General features: G+C 54.9%; 1 protein-coding gene and 1 pseudogene across 5 annotated transcripts; both read right to left on the bottom strand.

The window, feature by feature from the left end:
* Positions 1-991: 991 nt before the first annotated feature.
* Positions 992-10,946, bottom strand: FNDC5 (fibronectin type III domain containing 5). Of its 5 annotated transcripts, none has more exons than XM_027516833.1 (6): positions 10,843-10,946; positions 7,209-7,324; positions 6,266-6,464; positions 5,623-5,712; positions 3,406-3,539; positions 992-2,124 (listed from the first exon to the last, which is right to left on the bottom strand). In XM_027516833.1, the coding sequence occupies exons 3-6, from the start codon at positions 6,447-6,449 to the stop codon at positions 1,909-1,911; spliced, it is 624 nt and encodes a 207-aa protein (XP_027372634.1). In that variant the 5' UTR covers positions 6,450-6,464; positions 7,209-7,324; positions 10,843-10,946; the 3' UTR covers positions 992-1,908. The 5 variants fall into 5 exon arrangements, with proteins under 5 accessions (XP_027372634.1, XP_027372645.1, XP_027372616.1 ...); XM_027516844.1 differs by lacking the exon at positions 10,843-10,946 and adding an exon at positions 8,894-9,041 and having other exon boundaries at positions 992-3,061; XM_027516815.1 differs by lacking the exon at positions 10,843-10,946 and adding an exon at positions 8,894-9,041 and having other exon boundaries at positions 992-2,524.
* Positions 10,947-12,126: 1,180 nt separating this feature from the next.
* Positions 12,127-12,905, bottom strand: LOC113877063 (annotated as a pseudogene).
* Positions 12,906-24,192: the final 11,287 nt, after the last annotated feature.

Genomic DNA, 24,192 nt, shown 5'->3' with positions numbered 1-24,192 from the left:
AGTCACAGTGGTCGGGTTCCACTGCGCAACTCCAGTTAACTGGAGACCAGCTCAATTGTTGGGGAACTTGGGAGTTTAGGGAGATGACTACAGGGAATGGAACTGAGTTAGGAGTGTGGTTTGCGCCACTCCCCTCAAGCCCTAAGATGACGTGCTTCAGGCACTGACAAGGTGAAGACTGCAAGCGGCACTCCCAGGACCCCACGGATAGCCGTCTATACCGGATGCCAGCCTGGACATTCTCCATCCTCTGGCGCTGGACAGGCTCAGAGGGCCTGGGAAGTACCTCTTTGAGGTCTGGCTTGGAGTTCTGTGTGCTAATCAATTTCCCACTTTCTTACCCAGACTCCAAGACCTGCTTCCCTCTGCTCTCAAAACCTTCCAGAATAGCCTACTCTAAGCCCCACTCACTTGATGTTTTCTAAGCTCCTCCCTGCTCTAGACAGAAATGTTCAAGGTGCCCCATTTACTGGTCTGCTCATTGGCTAATGGCATCATTACTCTACCTTCCAGCCTGCTGTGGGATCAGAATGATGTTCCTTTAACAGCCTTAACAGCATGCTGTGAATTCTGAGCTGCAGCAGCCAGCAGCTCCTGCAGTTCTTCCTGACTTCCCCCTCATGCTGGGAGAAGCAGGGCTGTGTGCATTCCTTTGGCCAGGGAAAGCACCAACCCCATCCAGAGGGGAAAACCCTTTGTTTTAAAAACTGAGCTCCAGCCTGCATACCTATGTGATGAGGCAGCCCAACCTCGGTTGGGGTGGTGGGGGGAGGGGCTCAGTCATAGGATAGAGCAGCTATTTTCTCCTCCTACACGTGCACCCCCATCTGTTAGAGATTTCCCTTCCAACTCCAGCTTGGCTGGCAGGCTTGTCCCTAAAGAAGCTGCAGGCCAAAACGGAGAACTGCCTCCCTCCTCCACACATCCTGACTTGCTGCCAACTGCCAGAAAAAGAGGGCAACATTTGGGCATTTACCAGAAGACGAGGATGTGCCTTTTCATTTGTCTTTTTATTTTACATTTAAAAAGTGGTTATTGCTCTAACTGGATCAGAGGTAAGGACCTCTGCCCTAAGGAGCCTTGGCCTTGCAGCCCCATTCAGCAGGGATGGAAGTCACAAGACAATGAGTAGAGCCTCATGCCCTCCCATGAGGAAGCCCTTAGTGTTGTCGACATCTGCCTTTTACCCTGTGTCTCCTCCCTCCCTGTGCTCCACACTTGGGCAAAGCAGAGGGGCGGCTGCCCCAGCCATGAGAGCTCTTGTAGACCGGAAGGAAGGGGTGGTCAGGGGTAATGGCTTTCAGCTCTCTAGCTTGGGGGCCATTGCTCTTATCGTTCAGTTCCACAGGTATGCACTGGGCGCCTATGGTGTGCCAGGCTTGTGCCAAGCGTGGTCTCCCACACGCTCGTCCTCAGTCACCGATGGAAGACGCAGAGGTCCGTCTCTTCCCACGCAGGCACTCCGCAGCCGTAACTTGTCAGTCCCAGGGAAGGCTCTGCCCTCCCTTAGCAAGCACCATTTGTGTTTTAAACCAGAAAGAGGCAGTGGAGGGAGGGACCCATCACCTCACACCACTCAGGCTCTAGGGAAGGACATGAGGACCCTGGGGAGCTTTCACAGAACCCTGGATGAGATGGCAAGATATGGAGACCCCAGAGGCTGGGACTGCTGACTGTCCATGGTGAATGGCTTGGGCCTGCCTTCCAGCAGAGTCCAACCCGGAGGGGGTGATGAGCAGCCCCCAGGGTATCCCATGTGGACGTATCTTTTCAGTTGTGCAAGCCAGCACTGTTGCAACTCCAAGAGATTTTTTTTCTAAAGAAATGGAGCCCATACCTTCAAAGGTCTCTTTCCCATTCTGTCTTCTTCAGACCCCAGACTGATGATCTTACAGTCAAAAACAAGGGTCAAAGAAGGTAGAAGATACAGGCCACTAGTCGGGGAATCCCTCTGCCCTCTGGAGTGAAGCCCTTCAATTGTGTTTTCCAAAAGAAACAGAACAGAAAACATCTTACACACTCGCAAAGTTGTGCATCGCACCACAAACAAGTCCTTGATGGCTGGATCCAGCGAAGGCTTGATGGCAGCCAGGACTCTGCCCGGCAGGCAGCCCCACAGCTTCCCTGAAAGACACAGCTTCTGTCAGTCCAGGTGCGTGTCAGCTCCCAGGAGCTTTGTGCATTTTCTCAGAGAGGAGGCCAGTCCAGGAGAGGCGAGGAGGCAGAAAGAAGGCTGTGTCTCATGCAGCTTTGCCTTTTCCAGAATGGGGCCAGGCCTTTTAGTTTGGTGGCTTGTTTTATTTTTTGCAGAGTTGGGGTCTGTAGTTTAGCCTTCGTCATCAGACCAGGATGGGAGTCCAGAGGGAGACTGCAGCTAGCGGGGCCTCCCCATCTCCAACCTCGGCAGCCCCCTCTCTCCCTGAGACCATGGACCCAGGGACCAGCAGAGAAGAAAAATAAAATCATTCTTCCTGCAGACAGGCAGTCACGCTTCGATGATGTTCACCGAGGGCTTGTTTGGAAACTGGGAGGGAAGAAATGAGAGAAGCGGCCAGGGCTGAATTGAACAGAGTTCTTGCAAGGTTTGGAAACAGGGAGAAGACGCCAGAAGGAAGGGAGCAGCAGGGTTGCAGCCTAAAAGCCAGGCTCTTGTCTCAGGTGGAAGGCAAGCAGGAGCCCCGCCTGGGTGCCTGGTCTCTGCCTTCTCACGCCCAGCCTCCGGCCTCACTGAGCTGAATGGCCAGGACGGGCCCCAGCAGAGCCGCCCCGCCGGCCGGTTCTCTCACCTCCTGCAGATCTGCCTCTTGAGCATAGCCTCAGCCACTGACATTGCTGAGGTGCCTCTGGAGATGGGGGTTAGTAAGAGGCTTCAGGAAAGTGCCAGATAGAAGCCGAGAGAGAGGACAGGAAGCCAGAGGGTGTAAGGAGACGGAGAGGGGAGGAAATGTGGAGAGGGCCAGATGTTTGTTGGACAACCATCGTCAGAACCATGAGATTCTCTCCCATTCTCTACGTCTTCCTTCTGAGCTGCCCAGAGCAAGCACTGAAAGGGTTTTCATATCTGTTTTACAGGAGAGGAAACGAAGGTACAAAGAGGTGAAGCACCTGCCCAAGGTCACACAGCAGAGCAGGAGCAGAAGGAGCCCAGAACCCCGACTCTCGTCATCCCGCGTCAACCAGGAACTCTGCCCCCCCTATTTGCTGCACTCTGGTTAAACCCCTCCTGGCCCCTGGCACTCTGCAAAAGGAGAGGGTCCAAAATCAATCTGCAGCTTGCCCTGGGTCACACGGGCAGCGGCCAAGCTGGGCTCTGTCCTGCGGCAGCCACGCCAGGCCCCAAGCTGACGCCTCGGTAGCCCAGGGACTACCAGGGAGCCAGCCCCAGGGTTCAGACCTTGCCCTCACCTTGCTACGGAGAAGCCCCCCGCCTTGGTGCTCTGGTGTGCTGGTTTCTGACGCACTCTTGGTTTTTTCCTTGTTGTTGTTGGGTTCGTTGTCCTTGATGATGTCATACTGGCGGCAGAAGAGGGCGATGACACCTGCAGGGGACAAGGGGGAGGAGTCAGAGGCCAGAGCCCCAGTCCCTGCCCCTCCGCCTCATTCCCCCTAGACCCGGCTGAGCTCTCCTGCGGTGGCCTCTCACCCGCTCCGTTGCAGGAGGCTGCCTCTGGCTCCCATGTCCACCTGTCCCTAGCCCCGAAACCCCTTCACCTCACCGGCCTTCCCACAACACCCTTCTGAGGCTGTCTCCTCCCTTCCCTTTTCTAAACCTCAGAGGGCTCCCCTTTCCTTTAGAGCAAAGAGCAATGAGAGCATCCATCTAGCACGTGCCAGGGCCTGACAGTCCACCTCGCTGAGCCCTCACAGCTCTCGGGGGGCACCAGTTATTACCCTCCCCAGGTTACCAAGGAGGACCTGAGGCAGAGCTCAGATAACTCACTCACCGTCACAGGGTCCAGCTGGGGTGTGCACTCCGGGGCCTGCACTCTCCTAAATGTTTAACGCTGTTAAACTAATACTTTTTTAGTTTTTGAAAGGCCATTAGTGTAATATTAAGGCAACCACTTCCAACTCTCATAGAGGCCTTCCCTATTTTCACCTCTATACTTGATTTACAGTGCTTTTTATTTTTCTCTTTTGGCATGGCTTGCGGGATCTTAGTTCCTTGACCAGGGACTGAACCCAGGTCACAGCAGTGAAAGCTCAGAATCCTAACCATTAGGCAACCAGGGAACTCTAATAGAGTGCTACTTCTTGGTCTGTTTGAGAGATTATCTGTTGATGTCCCCTCCATGGGAGACAAAGCCCACCAACCCCCCTCAACTTCCTTCCCCATCATTCTAGCAGAATTACACCACAATTTGGGGTTAATTCACTATTTTATATTGTTTCAATTATGTGAATACTATCTGTGCCAAGTCTAATAGCACGCCACATAAGCAAAGCTCCCCTTTTGTACAATCCTTTGCTTTTCCTTTCTCTTTCAAGCGTCTGCTTCTCTTTGCATCTATAGAACATATTTTTCCATATGCCTCAACGACCACGGATGCCCTCTCAACCATGGATGTTAATATAACTTTGACATGGTATTTAATTCCTTCAAAAAGACTTCAGTCCACAGCCTCACCATCCTTTCCTTCTCACTCTCTACCTTTTCTCTAGGGTCACAGCTACACTGAGCCAGACTGAGCTTAATTCATTTCTTACACACGCTATGCCCCAAACACCGTTTCTTTTTTGGCTGCTTGGTGAACTCCTACTCATCCTTCAAAACACAATCCGCATTTACCTCCTCTCTGGGTTTTTCTTGATTTCTACTCCAAGCCCCAGAATGAAGTCCCTGTCCTCTGCTCCCATGCCTGATGCTCTGACCGCACTCATCACGTCAAGTTATAGTTAAATATCGGCCTGGCATCGCCCAGGCTGAGATCCTTACAAGCATCTGACTCTTCTTGGTCCCAGCTGTAGCACTTCTCTCTGGAATGGAGTGGCTGTTCAGTAAATTCTGGTTAGGTTGAGGGGTCTCTGTCCTCAGGGAGCTCACAGACAAGTGGGAAAAGAGAGAGGGAGGAGCCCAACTAACTTAGCTAGGAAGAGCTACATTCAGAGAGGAGCACCACAGTGTGCCATGGGAGCCTGGAAGCAGGAGAAACATTCTAATGCATGGATTGGGAGGCTTCATGCAGGCGGTCTCAGAGCTGTGTCTAGACAGATGAGTGGGATAAGAGGGGGCCCAAGCCTGAGATGCTCGGACGGAGAAGCTGCTGTAGCCATGGCTGCTTTGAGGGCGAGGGAGGACAAGCACTCACAGAATCCTATTGGGTTGGCCAAAAAGTTCGTTCGGGGTTTTCTATATAACGTTCTGGGAAAAACCAAATGAACCTTTTGGCCAACCCCACCCAGGCAGCTACTGAATTGTTTTTTTTTTTTTTTTTGGTGAGGGGTGAGTTACAGAAAGGATCAGATCTGGCCCACCAGAGCAGAACTTAGGTTCCTAAATCCTCCTCTCTCACTGTCTCTAAGCCCCTCGTCCTTCATTTCCATGAGAAAAGGGTCTGGTCAGGGTCCCCCATTTCCCCCTCCCACCAGGTGAAGTGAAGGGGAGCTCGGGGCCCGACTCACCGGCCCACATGAACAGGACCACGACGATGATCAGCACCTCGCCCGTCCGCAGCTGTTGGTTCCTCCCCATCTCCTTCATGGTCACCTCATCTGCGTGGATAGAGATGCTAGGTCACTAGGTCTGGGACTCCCTGCCCCTCCAACAGCCACCCATCGAGGGCCAAGCCCCAATTTAAGTGCTATTTCTCAGTTCAGTCGCTCAGTCGTGTCTGATTCTTTGCAACTCCATGGACTGCAGCACACCAGGCTCCCTGTCCATCACCAACTCCCCAGAGTTTACTCAAACTCATGCCATTGAGTCGGTGATGCCATCCAACCACCTCATCCTCTGTTGTCCCCTTCTCCTCCTGCCTTCAATCTCTCCCGGCATCAGGGCTTATTTCTACTTGTGCCCAAAAAGAGATTCGAGAACATACTGATGGCTACTTAGGGGGCAGTAACTGGACTTAAAGCTGCGAGTTTGAGTCCCATTGTTTGGGGGACCTGAGTGGACCTCCCTCTCTCAGGGGGCTGTCTGACTAGGTGGCAGGGCCCTGAGGAGGGATGGGGGGCGGGTTTTGTGCTTTCTGTCAGCCATGCACCCTTCCAGTCTGGACCACCCCTCCCCACACCCCATCCCGTGCTGATGGTGGCCTGGGCCTGCCTTTGTTCTTCGAGGCCATCTTCTCAGCCTCGCGCGGCGTCTTGAAGAGCACGGGCTCGCTGGCGGGACTCTGACCCTGGATGGATATGGCCTGCACGTGCACGATGTACTCCGTGTCCTCCTCCAGGTCCCAGAGCGCGCACGAGCGGGTGGTGGTGTTCACCTCCTGGATGAAGCGCAGCATCCGCACGTCCTTCTTCTGCCGAGAGCAAAGCCGGGCCCCAGGTTTCAGTGCCCAGGCCACCATGCCACATCTGCCCACCTCTCCAGCAGTGATGAGGCTTCACCCTGGCTACCATGCTAAACCCCCTACAGCCACAATCTGACTCAAGCATCCCATCACCTCTGCAGGTAGGTATCCACCTCTCCATTTTACAGGCCAGGAGATAGGCTCAGAGAGGTTTCAAAAGCTGTCCAAGGACATATATCTTGAGAGAACTGGTGGTGGTGGTTGTTTTGTTTAGTTACTAAATCATGCCCAGCTCTTTGTGACCCCATGGACTGTGGCCCGCCAGGCTCCTCTGTCCATGGGATTTCCCAGACAAGAATACTGGAGTGGGTTGCCATTTCCTTCTCCAGGGGTTCTCCTGACCCAGGGATGGAACCCGAGTCGCCTGCACTGGCAGGTGGATTGTTTACCACTCAGCCACGAGGGAAACCCAAGAGAACTGGTGTGTTAGTTGCTCAGTCGTGTCCAACTCTTTGCGACCCCATGGACTGGAACCAGGTCCTAAACTCACGTCTGTTTACGATCAAAATCCTGCCCCTAATTCCTAGGTTCCAACCATAGATTTCCCTTCTGGGGCCTCTTTTCCCAGCCCCCTATGCAGCTTTCTGCCCATCTCTCTTGCTCCTTGTTCCTCTGTCTTTCTGCTTCCCTCCTCTCCCAACCATCACTTGTATCTGGATGTGTTCTTCCCTCCCAGGGCCCCTTGAGGGTTACCTGCTGAGAGATGGCAAATCCGATGACAACCTCGTCCTCCAAGACATCCCAGCTTACCACCGCAGAGTTGGCCTTGAGGTGCCTGACGGTGACGTTCACTGGGGCCGAGGGGCTGTCTGGGGGTGGGGAGGCATCTGAGTCTGAGCACCCCTGCTGTGAGGTGCAGATCCACCGTCTCATAAGTATGAAAGGCGAACCTGAGGTGGCTATGTGGTGACAAGGAAGAAATCCAGGCCTCTGGTGGGACTGGCACCCGGGGTGGTCTCAGTTTCTTAGGGGCTGAAGAGCCAGGCCTGAGAAGCCCCAGGCTCCTTGAATCCAGGGCAGAGGCCCGTGCTGGCCACAACTGGCCCCACTAGAGTCCAACTAAAATTGATGAGCCTGGGCCAGGGCCAGGGCTCATGGAGGGTCAGTGGGAGGTGGGGAGTGGGGTGGAGGACAGGCACGGAGGACACATAGGTGGCCGGGGTTGCAGGAGCTGAAGGTGAGTCTGGTGAAAGCGGTTAGAAGGCCTCCCAGTCCAGGGCTCTTGCTACAAACAGCACTGTCAAGTGAGTGACCTTGAGGGAAGGAGAAAGACCCAGAGGTCGAGAAGAGTCTAGCTGGGCGAGCCCTGGGATGGGACTGAGGCTTGAGAGAGGAAGCCCCAGGATTGTGGAGGGCCAGGCAGGAGAAGCCCAGGGAAGGGCCTTCTCCAGACCCTGCCAACCCCAGGAAGCAGGTGGGGAGGCAGCAGAGGAAGACGGGGTCACTGAGAGCAGAGCCCCTACAGGAGAGTCAAGGGAACAGGGTAGGGCCTTTTGGAAGTGGGGACAGAACAAAGAGGACCAGAGGAAATGAGAGTGAGGGGGATGGTGGGGGTTAGAGAAGCAAGAACCTTCCAAGAGAGGGGCAGCAGAATCACTGAAGCTTCTGTATCCCCCAGGGGCAGGCGCTGAAAGGGGAAGAAGACCTAAGCCTAGAGCCGCCCCCCTTGCCCCGTAGGCATGGGGCCTGGGGACACAAAGCCAGACGTGGAGTCCAAGAGAGACAGAGATACACAGACAGGGGCAGCAGACACTGCACCCCAGAAGAGGCAAGGGGGGACGGGGGACAGACACAGGGCAGGAGCAGGGAGACAGCACTGGGCCAGGGAGGGGGGCAGGAAGGGATACTAGCAAGGCGGCAGCAGCCAGAAGGGACTGGCACAGGGCATCAGGAGAGGCAGAGTGCCCGGGAGGCCAGGCCCCAGGGGGCAACCAGCCTCCAGGCTCGGGGTCCACCCCCCCACCTCCCGGTGCCCTAGGGTGCCAATCCTCTCCCCACTCTCCCCCGCAGGACCCAGGCCACTCCGACCTGCAGAGTTGGCCTGCAAGGCTTTGGGGACAGGGAGAGAGGCCTGAGGTGCGGGGACCGTGTCCTCAGCTGCTCCCTGGGCCACAGAAAGGAGCCAGGGCTCCTGAAGGAAAGGCCTGGGGTCAGGGCAACAGAGGAGGGGGCTGGGGATCCCAAGACCCTAGATCCCAGGGCCAGGGGTGGCGGGAGGGGGTTTGAGAGCTGGAGGTCGGGTCGGGGGTCAAGTAGGCAGGAAAGGGGCTGGAGGTGCGGCAAAGGGGGATCAGTGAGCGGGCCAGACACGGGGTCCCCAGGGAGCCCGGAAGGGACCGGAGGACGCCCACCCGCGCCCCCGCCCGGGGCCCCCTTACCCGCCTGCACCAGCGCGAGGCAGACGCAGCCCAGCCACAGGCGGAGCGCGGCGCGGGGCGGGCCGGGGTGCATGGCGGCGGCTCCGGCCGGCCGGCCCGGGGCGGCGCAGGCGGACGCGGCTCCGGCGCCCGGCGGCCGCTCGCGCTGGCGCTCCGGCCCGCCGCCCGCCCGGTCCGGCCGCCCCGCGCCGCCCCGCGCCGCCTGCATGTCGGCTTCGCGGACAGCGACTCCCGCACGGCGGCGGCGGCGGCGGCGGCGACCGCGTCCACGTCGGGCGCCCAGGGGGGCGGGGCGCCCCCGCTGCGGGGAGAGGCGCGGGGGCGGGGTGAGGGCCGGAGGGCGCCCCCCAGCCACCCCCACCCCGAGGGCCCCGACCCGGCCCGCGCGGCTGCGCCAGCTGGCGCTCCCACCCTCTCGCCTGTGCCCGTGCCCGAGCCCGAGCCGGGCTCTAGGCGCCCCGCCGTGCTGAGTGAGCCCCGGCCTCGCAGCGCCTGTGCCCGCCGCGCGCAGCCCTGACCCGGCCGCCACCGCTGCCCTTTGTCGGCGGGGAGAGGGAGGGCGAGTGCCACGGAGACTCTCCTCTGTGCCCCCTCGCCTGGGGGTCCCCACCCTCAGTCTGCCCCTGCCCCAGAACAAGCAGGCTTTGCAGACTGGGGCAGGAGGGAGCAGCGGGGAGCAATCCCAGTAGGGATGTGGGTGACTCTATAGAGTGCTCAGTAGGTGCTAGGGTGCTCAGTGTTTACCCTGAGGCTGGGAAGAGGGAGAGTGAGGGCCAGGGCCTGAGACCCCAGGCCAGTCCTTCCCCTTCTTGGGCCTCCGTTTTTCTCTCCACAGTGAGCATCCCCGAGGTGCCAGATGCACGAGAGGGCCTGCGGCCCTGTCAGGGCCCGCTCTGCTATCCCCATTTTGCACAGGAGCCAGCAGCTTGGACTTGCCCAAGGATCCACAGCAGAGCCAGGATGGGAATACAGGCCCATCTGACTCCCCATCCTGTGCCTGACTGGACTGTCTCCCCACTTGGGATCCCTGAGATCCTAGAACTGCCTGCGCCAGCTTCTCCCCAGAGAGAGAACAATCTGGAACAATCTCTTCTCAACAGCAGGGATGAGGGAGGAGTTGTTCCAGCAACCCCCGACCCCCGCCCTTCAGGCCCTGGTTGAATGCAGTGAATGAGCTAATGACTCTAAAGGGCAGCCACAGTTCAGAAAGGGCTTGAGTACCCCTCCATCATCACCCTGGGGACATCCATATGCCTACCACTGCCTGCCTCGGCCCACACATCCTTCGGTCTCATCCACTCTTCTGATCTTGGAGTGGCAGAGAAACGCCCTCACGCTGCACCCACCACCCTCTCCCTAATAATGAGAGCATCTCTGGAGCACCAGACTCCTGGGAAAGCCCCCCCACCCCCCACCCTGTGTCACTCTTCACGCTGAGTCCCAGTCAGAGAAACAAGGCTGAGTAGCGAAGAACAGACCAGGGCCTTAGGGCCCCTGACAGGGAGGGACCACCCTTCTCTCTCAATGAGCCCCCTCCCCCATTGTTTGAAATCCCACCATGAGCATCCCTTTGGGTCTTAAAAGCCTTCTGGTCTTCAGAAGCCCCTGGAAGACCTAATTCTTTTTGAAAAGGGGACATCTTGCAAAGTTATCCCACAACACATTCAGGATTCCCCCTGCCTCTGTCTCTCTGAACCTGAGGTTCAGAGAGGAGAAGAGCTTGGTGCAGATTCACAGAGCCAAGTCCAGAGCAGCAATAGAGCCCTCATCTCCTAATGCCCATCCTACAACTCCCTGTACTGCCCCCAAGTCTCTATTTGGTCACCTTGGAAGGGCTGAGATGGGAGGGAGCTCAAGGGTTCTGGCTGAGCACCAGCCCCTCAGTACCCCCAGGCCTGCTCTGCTTGGCTAGCTGACACCCCCGCCCCTCTGTTTACTCAACTACATACCTTATCCTGGGGTGAGCTTCAGCTGGGATCTCCACCTGTTTGGGATAGGAGCCGGGAACCAGAGCGCCTCGCCCTTCCTCTCCTTTCCCTCTTCTCTCTCTTTTTTCTCTCTCTCCCCTTTCTTCTTTCTCTTTCTCTCTCCCTGGCAGCTGCTTTCAGCCCAACCCCGCCCAGCCCCGCCCCACCAGCTGCAGCTTGGCCCCTTAGGGACCCTCCTCACCCACCAGGCAGGAAAAGAAAACCCGGGGCCTGCAGGAGCAACTGGAGTCTCCTCAGGCCTCATCGCAGGAGCCAGCAGGAAGGAGAGGGGTCAGTTAGAGGTCACAGAGTCCACGCCTGTCCCTGCTGGGGACAAGAGGAGGGAGGGACGGGGTCCTGGTGGGGTCCGGAGTCCAGTCCAGCGAAGGGGAAAAGGGAGTCTCCGCGCCACCTGCTGGCCGCGTCGGGTATAACCCCAGGTAGATGTAGGGCATTGGGAGGCGGGAGATGGCTGTGTTTGAGGGTTTGAGAAGACGGGGAAGCGTGGCTGGAGGATGGACCGGGCATGAAAGACAGGATTTGAAGAATTGTGGCTGCGGGCATGCTGCCTTCCCGGGTTCCATGATGCGTGGGGTGCTTGGGCATTACCTCAGTTCTGGGGAAAGTCCTGATGCCTGAAGCGTGGCAACCAGTGGAAGCTGGGTCTGGGGTGGGAAGAGTTGGGAGGATTTAGAAGCCCCCTGGGTGATCTTGGGAGAGAGCTGTCAGGGCTAGTTCCTTTATGTGCACCATACACTATCTCTTAGCACAGGGCTAAGAGCAGCAGACAATCAATAAGGGTGTGTTGCATGTAAAAACTTGTTCTTCTATCATTTATTTATTGAGACTTATGTCCCAGGCTCTGTGCAACATTCTGGAAATACAGCAGTGGAAGAATGAATGAATGCATGAATGGGGATGTGGGTGGGAGGGGGAGAGGGGTGTACCTCTGTCCCCCAAAACTGCACAGATCTCCATTTGGAGGAGGACTCCACAGAAACCTCCTGGGGGGCTGACTGATCACTTACACATTGGCACACCTGGTGAGGTCATGAGCACTTGGATCTTCCTGAGTGTCGAGTTCTCCAGCGTTCCAGTGCCTAACCCAGGCTGCAGACATTTAGGATGGAAAGTCTCCTCTTTGCCACCTAGAATGGTCATGGCCCTGTCTAGGGTGCCTCATGGGTACACACACTTCAAATCACAGGAAGAATTAGGAGAAGGACAGGAGATTGCTTTGAGGGTAATCAAGCACCTACCCAGAACTTGGCTTTTTGTCCATCTTATTTATTTATTTTGGTTCCTGAGTTTTATTCAAGAACCCATACAAAATATTCCAGATAACTGAGTTTGGAGGGCTTTAAAATTGTATCTATTTATTTATGGCTGTGCTGGGTCTTTGTTGCTGCGTGGGCTTTTCTCTAGATGTGGTGCGTGGGGGCTACTCTCTGGTTGCTGCGTGGACTTCTCATTGAGGTGCCTTCTTTTGTTGCATGGGCTGCTTTTGGAGCATGGGCTCTAGGTGCGTGGGCTTCAGTAGTTGCTCCGAGGCATGTGAGACCTTCTGGGACCAGGGGTTGAACTCATATCCCCTGCATTGGAAGGTGGATTCTTTACCACTGAGCCACCAAGAAAGCCCCTCCCCCCAAGATAACTGAGTTTTCATCCTCCTCTTCCTCCTTTTCTTCATCTTGGTTAATCTGGAAGTAGTTCAATTGGTAACTTTCTTTGCTGTTAGCAACTCCATGCAACCAATCACATGGATTATTCTTCTTCAAATATTTTTTTGGTGAGATATTTCAAATACCTTTGGAAAAAGGCACCACAGAAGTTGCAGTAATTTTGCTTACTCTTCTTTTGATTGTCACTGACCCTTCCCCAAGATTCCCAGTTTTTCCTTTCACTTTGTCTCTTGAAGTAACTGCTCAAAACTGGCAGCATCCATGAGTCCGTCTTCTCAGGATGGGTACAGTCAAGAGGAAACTTCAGGACCTGCTTCTTTTTTTCTTGCCCACCTTCACCACAAGCTTTTTCACAGGCACCATGGTGGCTGCAGAGGCAGAAAGGCTGTCCATGTTACTTTGAGTCTTAGACTGATAAGTGTTATTAGCTGCTGTTCCAGATCAGGAAATTGAGGCTCAGAGAGGTGTGAGGACTCACTCTGGGTTGCACAGCCAGTAAATTATGGAGCCATGGCTCAAATTCAGTGATGTGGCTTCCAGTTCAGGGCTTGATCTGGTCTGCCTATATCCTTCCTTCAGCTCTGGGGGCTCCTCAAGGGTCCTGGGCCCAGGTCCCACCAGCGAATATACATTTTCGTTCCCTAGAGGGCTTGAGGAGGCTGGTTGCTCACAGAGGCAGTTGCTAAGCTAAGTATGCCAAGACCATACTGGGAAAGGGACCCCCCACTGACCCAACAGTTTCTATGTGCCCGTGCATTACACACACTCTAGAAGCTTCTCCTGAGTCCTCACCACCCTGAGACGTTGGGAATGTTATACTCATTTACGGATGTAGAAACTGAGTCTTAAAGAGAGGAGGTAGCTTGCCATGGGTCATACAGCTGGGAGACAATGGTCTGGCCTGTCTAATCTCCCAAAGTCCCCATCGCAGCAATGATGAGGCCAACCCAGCTTAATGTTTCTTGAATGTTTGCACCAGGACAGCCTGGGGCTGGGTGCCAAAGACATCATGATGAACCAGATTGGTCCAAGTTCTTGAGGAACTCCTTAAAGAGACAGACACTCTTAAAAGACAAAGGACTGCCTTCTGGACCAAGAGGGACCACAGATCTATAGGAGCCAGGAGAGAGTACTAACGTAAAAGGATGGAATTCCCTGGTGGTCCAGTGGTTAGGACTCAGTGCTTCCATCACAAGAGGTATGGGTTCGATCCCCAGTTGGGAAACTAAGATCCCACAGCCTCACAGCAAAGCCAAAAACAAATAAAACTTAAAAGGAAAGCAGGGAGGGCATCTTAATTAGTACTGACAGTCAGGTGGGAATTAGTCAAATGAGGGGAAAGAGGCAGAGGGGAAAAAGGAAACATTGGCCCTGAGGCCATAGCGTCTATGTGGAGGGGAAACACGTGGAGGGGAAACACGGAGGCAGAGTAGGGCAGCAGGGAGGGGTCGCTATAAGCTCTGGGCTGTGACAGTGGGAGCAGGAAAAACAGGATTGGTGTGAAAGACTGCTCTGAGCTTGCAAGAGAAGTCGGGACTGGGGAGGGCTTTCTGCATTCAACAAGCATATATTGTGCACCTATTAAGTGCCAGGTTCCTTGCTAGGTCCTGAGGACACAGCTGTGAAGGGGATGACAACATCCCTGCCCCCATGAATCTCATGTTCCAGTGGGAGAGACAGGCAATAAACAAGTGAGATAATGACTTAAGAGTCTTTTAGACTCTCAGCAAGGAGATCAAACCAGTCAATCCTTAAGAAAATCAACCCTGAATATTCATTGGAAGGACTGATACTGAAGCTGAAGCTCCAATACTTTGACCACCTGATTGACAAACCGACTCAATGGAAAAGACCCTGATGCTGGGAAAGATTGAAGGCAGGAGGAGAAGGGGACGACAGAGGATGAGATGGTTGGATGGCATCACCAACTCGATGGTCATGAGTTTGAGCAAGCTCCAGGAGTTGATGATGGACAGGGAAGCCTGGCGTGCTGCAGTCCTTGGGGTCGCAAAGAGTCGGACACGACTTGGCGACTGAACGACAATACCAGTGACTAACTAAAATACCTTCAGAGACTCACACGGCTGTAGCAAAAATGGGGGAACATGATTTAGAGTGGGAAAATGGGTGGGGAAATGTTGCAAAGTGTGGTCTGAGACTGTGACATCTGAGCTAAGAAGGAAAAAGCAGGCAGGTACAACAGACATGACAGGTTTGGCACCATCAGAAAACTCACAGAAGCCAACGGGACTGGGGCTTCGTGAGGAGGAAGGAGGACATGCAGGTGGCTAGAAGCAGTAGCACAGGGACCAGGGGTGTGGAACAGAGCTTAGATTTATCCTGCCTGCAGTGGAAAGCTTCTAGAAGAAATGTGATGTGATCTGATTGACATTTTTAAAGTGTTACTTTCTCATGTGACGGACAGGTCCTCGCCCTGCTGAACATTCAGGTCTCTGCCTGACAGACGGTGCGAGGACCAAATCACCGTGGGATGGTGATTTTTAAATCGTCTGGTACTGCTTTGCCTTAGATTTGGATGAGGCCATGTAGTGGTTGGACTTCCCTGATGGCTCAGCGGGTAAAGAATTCCCCTGCAATGTAGGAGACACAGGAGACGCGAGTCTGATCCCTGAGTCAGGAAGATCCCCTGGAGGAGGGCATGGCAACCCACTCTAGCATGATTGCCTGGGAAATCCCACAGATAGAGGAGCCTGGCAGACAACAGTCCAAAAGTTCGTAAAGAGTCAGACATAGTGACTAAGCGTGTGCGCGCACGCGCGCACGCGCGCACACACACACACACACACACACACACACACACATGCAGTAGTGGGTACGGCAGCAAGCTTTGATGTTGGAGCTCTGAGTCTTCATCCTGGCTGGGCCCCTGGCTAACTCTGTAGCTTTCAGGGGGTATTTAAGGGGGTATTTAACCTGAGCCTGTCCTTTAAGATAGGAGAGTGATGCTTCCCTCCGGGTCCCTGCATGAGGAAGGCACGAGGCATGCCGACAGCAGGCATAGCAGGGCTTGTCTCTGGTTGGGTTGTAAATCCTAGAAGGCAGGACCAAGACAGTGTTCCTCATGGTCACGCTGGGATGGAGCAGAAGCTCATGTGTGCGTCTGAAACCATCTTCCTCGGTGGCCCCCGGGAGGTTTACCTTAATTATCATTGTTCTTTCAGCTGTGGGTCCTGCTCAAGGCTCCGGAGAGGTAGGTCCCGGGGCTTCCACCAATCACCCACTCCTGGGAGTTCTTCATAAGCCCCACTTACTGCTTTTAAAATTGTGTGACCAGCTCACCCACGTAGGAAATGATCCTGAAGTCCACCATCATACAGTCACTGCCCTGTGAGGAAGCAGGGAAGCTGTTGCAGTCGCCAAGCCATCATGATGGGTCTCAGATGGGTCTTGGCAAGGGACAAGGAGAGGAGCTGATGGAGGATTTGGGGACACTCCTTGTAGGAGAAGCTGATGGATGCGATCTGATGAGTGAGGAGAGAGGAGATGGAGAGGGAACGGGACAGGGGGCAGCTTGTCAAAGTCTGGATTCTAAGCCGAAACATCTGGCTGGGTGTTGCTGGGCCAGTTACTCTGCCGCTCTGAGCCTCAAATGCCTCCTCTTGAAAAGAAAGGTAATATCCACACCGCAGAACAGTGGAAGAGATAGTGGGGGGTGGGGAGAAGAGATAAAGAAGAGGGAAGACTGGGTTGAGTGGGGAGGGACAAGGGGGAAAAGGGAGGAGTTGGAGGAGAAGTCTGAGTGAAGGCCTTCGAATTGGGTAAAAGAGACCTCTTCTTTTAAAAAGATTTCTTCAATTCTTCAGAGTCCACAAAGGAACTGACTCCCATCTGACAGTGCTCAGAGAGGTTGAGAATCTTGCCCAGCGTCACACAGCCAGTCAGTATCATCTTCGTGCCTTAAATTACCTCAAACCCTGGATCCCAGATTTGCCTTTGGAGACAGATTCTCAGCTTACAAGCCACAGTCACTGAAATCCCCGAGGACTAGTGGGGCTGGAGGCTCTGTTTTAGGGGTTCCAGATGTGGCAGGGGGTGGGAAGCAAAGGCTGCAGGAATAAAACTCCTTCCCCGTCAGGGAGGGGTGGAAGGGTGAGAGCCTGAGAATAAGATAGCTCTCAGCCCCCTGACTGGCTGGGTGACCTCAGGTATCACCATCTAAAGTGAGGATCTAGGTTCAAGAGCCCACTCACCTCCCACATCTCAGGGTCTCCCTCAGCCTGGAAAAAAAAAAAAAGCGACTCTGCAGAAGTAGGGCATGGCCAGCAGAGGGTGCCAGCCAGGGCCACAGGGAAGCCAGTGCTGGCCCAGAATAGGAATAGCTCTGGGGACCCAGAGCCCCAGCTGGGAAGGCCGCCCTGCCTCCTGCTTTGCTCCTCTGCCCGGGTGCCAAGAGGCCAGCTCGCAGACTCCAGCCAAGCAGAACCTGAACCTTGCTGTCGTACCTCTCAGAGGAACCTCAGTTTCCTCCTTTGTAAATGGGCCTAATAATAGTGCCTGCCTCACAGGATTCAGTGATGATCAACCACATAAGGGCTGAATACACAGGAGCTGCTATTTTTATTAACAGTGGTGGCAGTCTTACTGTACCTTAAAGTGACTGACACAAAGGGTATCCAGTCATTGGTGCTATGACGACAGTGACGATGAGAATGATGCTGTCCCTGAATTTCCTAACCAGGGAGCATCCGGTGCCTATCAACCTGGGATGCCTCCAGTGACAGGGAGCTCACTCCCTCCCCAGCAGCCTGTTCTCACGGTCACATCATCGTTTTGCTGAAAGCTGGCTCCTGGAAGACAGCTCACCTGCCAGCTCCCTATCAGGATGACCCGGCTGGCTTAGCCTCTGGCCTCAGGCCCCCTTGTTTCCCCAAGTTCTGCCTGAGAGGCTCAAGAGGTTGGGGAACCAGGACGCTGGCAGCTGGATTCTTGCCTCCTCAGGAAGGGCAGGGAGCCGACAAGTGAACCCAGGTGGCTTTGCCAGCAGGAGATTCCCGGTGGGTCTTGCTCTGGCTGTTCAGTATTCTTTTCTACTGACTGGGAGAAATCAGTAGAAGGCAAGTCCTTGCCATCCTTTGGGCCTCCCTTCACTCCATGGCTGGAGGCTGGAACGGGAATTCAGAGCTGTAAGTTCAGGAAGCCTGGCATCCCAGGTGGGAGGCCTCAGCTCCGGTCCCACCTGCTGCCAGGCACCCCATCTGTGTTTGTGGGTCCCAGTGTGAGTGCTCTTGGGTCTGGCACCAAGGGATCTGGTGGTGAGAGCAGGAGCCAAATAGTCCTGGGCTAAATCTTGGCTACTGTGTGACCTCAGGCAAATCACTTTCCTGTTCTGAGCCTGTTTTCTCACCAGGCACCTCTCAGAGTGGTGCTGTGGGGAGTATAGGAGCTGTTACATGTGAAAAGGAAAACGCAGTACTGGGCGCATAGTAAATAGTGTAAGTGAGTGAAAGTTGCTCAGTCATGCCTGACTCTTTGCAGCCCCATGGACTGTAGCCTGCCAGGCTCTGCTGTCCATGGAATTCTCCAGGCAAGATTACTAGAGTGGGTTGCCATTTCCTGATCCAAGGGATCTTCCCGAAATATCATTACAAAGTGGAAATGCTTCATTTCTCCAAGTCCCTCCCTGAGCCTGAGTGGGTCAGGGTGGCCGTGAGAGTGGATCATGTCTGGCAGGGTGGTGTCCTGACCCACTTCTCGGCTAGCGGGCACATGGTTCGTGTAACTTAATGTGCAGGGGGTGTGGGCATGCACACACGTGCACTGGGTGTGCAAGCATATGCAAGGATGTGCATGGGTATGCATGCATGTGCATCAGGCTCTCCATCCCAGGGGTTCCCAGGGCACATGCGTACCTGCGGGCACCCGTACAGTACCCCTGCACTGATTCGGGAGGCCCCTCTGTGAGCTGTTACCATGGAAACAAAGAGGCAATCCCCAGCCTCGGGAAGAGCCTAAGATACCAGAAATGAGAGCTGACCCTGTCTTCCCAGAAAGACAGAGCCAAAGCATGATGCCCTTGGGATTTGGCAACCTCAGCCTCCGGGGGCTGGTTGGCTTCTGGGACTCTGCATTCTTTTGAACCCTCTAGAAGCTCTCACTTCTCCACAGCATTCCAGTCCCCCACAGCATCCCAGCCTTCTGGAAAGAGCTCAGGAAACAGAGCTGAGTCCCATCCTGGATGTGGCTCTACCCCTGTGCCCAGGCTCAGGCAGGGAACGTGGTCTTTTTGTTTCCTCTTCCATAAAATAGGAATAATCACACATGCCAGCAGAAGCCTTGAGCTGGGATGTTACCTTTTCTCTTGCTGGGGGCCCTGGGCTGTATGAATGTACACCGCAGAGCCCTGGATGCCACAGAGCAGCCTCCTTCATGTATACAACCCTCCCAGGGTCTCGTGGGCTCCTCCCAGCAACTCTGGGATGGAGGCTGTTCCCAGAAGTGGAACTGGGGCTCCAGGAAGACACCGCTGGCCAGGGGTGGGGTCAGGTCTGCTGTCCCCATGACCCCCAGAAGGAGAGTCACTGGCCATGAGTATTGGGTGCAGCTTTCAGCTTAGGCAACCCCTGGGGCAGAGCTGGGCTGCCAGAAGGCTTCTGGAAGGCAGGTCCCAGTGGAAGAACCATCTTTTAAAAATCTTGACTCTAATTTTAACTCAAATCTCAAGTGTCCTATCTGCAGGTTTTAATACATCCAGGCAGAATTGCTTCTGAAGTCACAAGTGGACACTCAGCCTCCTGCCCTTCGTTCCACTTTCAAGAGTGACATTCCATTTGCTGTGAACCCAGGAACAATTTTCAGATAGTCAGAGATGGACCGGGAGGGGCAAACCTGCCAGAAATGAAAATGCCTGAGAAAGATCTGAGTGCTTCTCTGTCAGGAAAGCTGTTGCAGAAGGGGTCACTTATGACTTGGGGAGGGGACAAAAGGGTGCACCTGGAGAGGTGACCTCGGGTAAGGCACCGTCCCTCCTTGGCAGAGCTGGAAGGCTTTCCACCTAAGAGGTGCTTACACCAGCAGAGGGATTATTGTGCAGGCAAGTGTTGGCTGGGGCCTGACCCCAAGGTCACTGCTTCGCCTCTAACTCCACCTCTAACTAGGTTAAACTCACATGCAGGATATGGGGGTCAGGGAGCCCCTTTTCCCCTGCCTTGGCTCTAGATCCCTTTTCTAGGTGTTAGGGCGATCCTGACCGTCTGGTAGAGGAGGAGCTGGCTGGTGGGGAGCTGTAAAAGGAAGGTGAAGAAGAAGAGCCAAGACAGGGGTCTCGGCCTGAAATGTCCACCTACTCTGGTGGGCGGTGGGAAGCCATGGAAGATTATTAAACAGAGAGGAACGGGATTAGATTTAGAGAAACCGAAGGCACGAAGTGTAAGAGAGCCAGAGCCAGCGTACAGGGCCAATCTGACGAGGGTGTTGGGCAGAGGAGGTGGCAAGGAGAGAGGAGGGCAGGTCTGAGAGATGTCCCTAGTAGACAGGCTGACTTGGGAAGGAATCAGGTGTGGGAGTTAAGAGCAGGAAGGGGTCCTGGTGTGGTGATGGAGGGGGACCCAGGCACAGGGCAGGCTGGGGTGGGAGGTGATGAACTGGATACTGGCTGGCTTGAGTCTGAGGTGTGTCTATGGGTTTCTGGGAGCAAGTCCAGAAAGCAGCTGGAAATGCAGGTTTTACAAAAAAGGAGCCAGAGGGTCAGAAGAGTTGTTTTTGTTCAACTTATCAAGGCTGGGAAGGGGCCACTTCAAGATCTGAGCCTGGGTCTATTGCCCTCCTTCATAGTTAGGGTATGTCCCTTGTATGTCCCTTCATAGTGAGGGCCCAGCAGAGACGCAGCCCCTTCCCTTTCCCTGGGGGTCCTGGATTTTGGGCTTGGTAGAGAGATCAGCCTTATCCATGAGGAGCCTCTGTTTCAGAAGCCGGCAGCCTCAGGGGCTCTGCCTGCTGCTCTGGGGAGGGACCGTCTACAACCAGCCCCAGCCTTCCTGATCATCTGTCAGCGGGGAGGCCCTGTTAGCAGCCTGGAGGCCGCCTGTGTCAGGCTCAGTGCCCTGAACTTTACAGGCTCCGTCTCATTCAATCCTCATAGGCCCCTTCCAGGGAAGGGCTAATATTATTGTTTCCATCTTACAGATGAAGAAACCCGTCAGACCCGTGGCAGATTCATGTGATGTATGGCAAAACCCACAGTATTGTAAAGTAATTATCCTCCAATTAAAATAAATAAATTAATTAAAAAAAATCTGCCAGAGGTGAAGGGCCTTGCCCCGCTCCACCGTGGGGGTGGGTGGTGGGATAAGGTTTGGCCCTGCTCCATGGGAACTGAGCCCTACCTGTAAAGTGAGGCTGGCTCAAGAGCCTCCTACCCCGCCACAATCCCCTGCGCCCACCACTGACTTCAGGTCTGCGTTGCAGGACTTCCCCATCACCCCACCCTCTCTGCTTTCTGTTCCTCTCAGCCCAGCTCACCCAGCTCCCTGGGAACAGCCAGGCCCACCCCATCCCCCTCCCGGGCTGTGCTCCTGGCAGCTCTGCCACCCTGGGCTCTGGTCCGGGGGTGGTCCCCGGCAGTGAGGCGGGCAGGCAGAAGCTGAGATCAGATGGGCTGAGATGCAAGGTATCCAGAGACCACCTGCCCCCCCAGGCTCCCACCTTGAGGTCTACCGTGCTCCAGACTGGGGTGGGCAGGGCCCTTTGGAAAGGGGTGGCTTGAGGTTTTAATCACTTTATCAATGTTTGTTTGTGTAATTCAGCCCTTGAGATGCTTTTCCCTCCATCTGTCCCCACCATCTGCTCCCATCAGGATTTTCCAAACCATTTGGGACCCAAGAGGAGAGGGTGGGGGCTGTGCCTCTGAGGGGGGCTAGGGAGGGGCTCCCTCCACCTGCCTCACTAAGAGGTTCCAGAGAGGGACCTGGGCCCCTGAATCACGTGGAACTGGGTTCAAACTCTGGCTTTGTCACTTTCTTGCTCTTTTACCTCAGGCGGGTGACTTCACTTGTCCTAGCCTCAGTCTTCACATCTGTAAAATGGCAGTCACATTACTGACTCCTCAGCGTTAATTTGGATCAATGTTAGCCACTCAGTCATGTCCAACTCTCTGTGATCCCAGGGACTGTTAGCCCACCAGGCTCTTCTGTCCATAGAATTCTCCAGACAAGGATACTGGGGTGGGTAGCCATTCCCTTCTCCAGGGGATCTTCCTGACCCAGGGATTGAACCGCTGTCTCCTGCATTGCAGGCAGATTCTTTACCATCTGAGCCGCCAGGGAAACCCATTTGGATCAAAGGAGGTGACATATGCAAAGCACTCTGCATACAGTAGGTGCTCAAGAGATATGAGGTCCCCTTTTCATTCATCCCTCACTTAATTCTCTCAATGACTCCCTCCTGCATTGTCCGCTCTTCTGGATGCCTCAGTCTGGGATAGAAGGGGGCTGAGTATCATCAGCAAGGACACCCCTCACCTCCACCCCTGCCAAAGGCTTTCGTGGAACCCTTCCAATCCACAGGGTTCCAGGGTTGCTGGAGCCTCATCTGTGTTAAGCTCATGTCCAGAATCACCCACCCCCAACCCCCAGGAGCCAGTGAGGCAATAAGTGAAGCCGGTCTTGTTTGTACTCTGGTTAGGGTTTTTGATAGATGTCAACGTACGCAGGTCACTTCACCTTTCTGCTCACAAAGGGGAAGAGACTTGCTCCACGGCATCCGAAGTGAGGGACCCAGGCCTTCTGAAAGCTGCCCCTCTGCCCTCCTTTTCCAGACTATATCTTGGGGCACTCGGTCCTGGGCCAGTGGCCTTGGTGGACAGTGTGGGGAATCCCAAGTCTTCCCTTTGGCTCAGGCATCTCCCAGTACTTCTCAGGACTCCAGGAGGGGAGAGGTGGCTAATGGGAAGCAATCAGCAGAGCCTACTAGAGCTCAAACTGCCCTCTCCCCCTACCATCCACCCTACTCATTTGAGGTACTGGAAAGTCAGAGGGATGTGGGGTACCTGAGGTGAGGAAAAGACATAGCCTTGTCTTCAGAAGCCCCATCTATTCGGGAGTCAGGCTGCAGACTGGAGGTCCTGAGGGCAGGACGTCAGAGTCAACTGCACAGATAAGAAAAACAGTGGGTGGGGGAAGTAGGCTCCCAAGAGGCTGAACCGAAAAGTCAGCCCACAGGAGGTGAAGCTGGGGTGGGGGAGTGGGAGGAAGCAGAGTGGCAGGGCAGCCGCTGGTGAGGGAAAACTGAGACCCCACTGGAAAGGAGGATCCAGACCTGGCTGGGAAGATTCTCAGGGTTCAGGCAGGGGAGAGGGGAAAGAGGAGGAAAGAGAGGAGGAGCCAAGGGCAGGTTCCTCTCCCAGCCCAAAGCAGAGCCAGGATTCCAGACCGGGTGGGGAGAGGGGTGGGAGCTTGTCACTCAAGGATCCTGAGTGGCAAGCCTCTCCCCACCCCCACGTCCTCATGCAGGAGGCATCTGGGAACCACCCACGCATGTCTGGCACCTCCACGGGGGTCCCAACACCAGAGCCAAGGCACACAGAGGAGGAGCTGATGTTCTGAAGGGCCCAGCTGCCCCCAACCCCCACAGCCTGGCTCCCCAGCTCCTCCAGTTGAGAGGTTGAGACTCTGTTCATTCATCCTCCAGGAGACACCACGGCTAGACTTGGATGACCCGAGAGGCTTGGTCTGAGCCCTGGGGAGCCAGAAAGGTCCCAGCTGCTGCCACGGAGGTCAGATGACAAATGACGTCAGCTCACCTTCAAAGTAGGTCCAGAGAGCAGACCCATCTCTGCCACCCTGTTCATCTTTCACCTTGCGAGGGCCTGCTGATCCCACCCCACTCCTCAAAGTCAGTTGAGGACAGACTGCCTGAGTAAGCTCAAACCCTCTCAATCTGCTCAAAACCCCAAGTTTCCCATCTCACCTAAAGTCCTTGCATTGCCACTATCCCAACCTCTACACACTGATCTCAACTTTCCCCAAAACATTTATCTAATACACTATAGAATTGACTTGTATATTATATCCATGCCTTACCGTCCCCTCCTGTGACCCCACTGCCTAGAACAGTGCTCGGCATAGAACTAATGCTTGATAAATATTGGTGCAATGAATGGATGAGGGCACATGGATTCAAGTCCAAGCCCACTCGTTCGCTGTCAGACACTGGAAAATATCATTTAACCTCTGTGAACCTCAGTTTTCTCATCTGTGAAGTGGGACAATAAGGATCACCACCCCTTCCCCGGAAATACTGAAAAAGCAAAATTTGAGCCCAAGATGTTGGACTGTTGCTCAGGCTGGGGGAAGGAGGATGCAGCCACCGTTTTGGCAGGAGAAGCTTTGATAAGGGTTAGCGACTCTGGAAAGGGGCTTTCCTGTCTTCAGGCAGGGGGCCTACACACCTCAGAATTCCCCAGGCTGGAGACGCTCCCTAGCCTTCACTTAGTGTAATCCAGTGCAGGCACTGGCTGGGGAGGGAGGGAGAGGATTTCTTGATTGGAGTCGGGGGGAAATGGGAGGGGCAATTTAGGTCGTTGTTAGGAGGTGGGATTCATTCTGAATGGGGTCCTGGGCAGGAGATCGGGTGTGGCAGGCAGGAAATGGGGGCGGTGCTCTCTAAGGCAGAGGTGAGGTAGGGGGCGTGTCTG

Source organism: Bos indicus x Bos taurus, chromosome 2 (genome assembly GCF_003369695.1).
Source record: "Bos indicus x Bos taurus breed Angus x Brahman F1 hybrid chromosome 2, Bos_hybrid_MaternalHap_v2.0, whole genome shotgun sequence".
Classification (NCBI taxonomy): Eukaryota; Metazoa; Chordata; class Mammalia; order Artiodactyla; family Bovidae; genus Bos; species Bos indicus x Bos taurus.
Note: the sequence above shows the minus strand (reverse complement) of the source record. Positions and strands in the feature narration are given on the sequence as shown.

Coding starts and splice junctions, on each gene's coding strand:
- FNDC5 (XM_027516807.1), bottom strand. CDS start 8,966: ATGCACCCCGGCCCGCCCCGCGCCGCGCTCCGCCTGTGGCTGGGCTGC. Junction 5,713..6,265: donor GATGGCCTCGAAGAACAAAG/GCAGGCCCAGGC, acceptor CTATCCACGCAG/ATGAGGTGACCATGAAGGAG. Junction 2,125..3,405: donor GGGGGCTTCTCCGTAGCAAG/GTGAGGGCAAGG, acceptor TGTGTCTTTCAG/GGAAGCTGTGGGGCTGCCTG.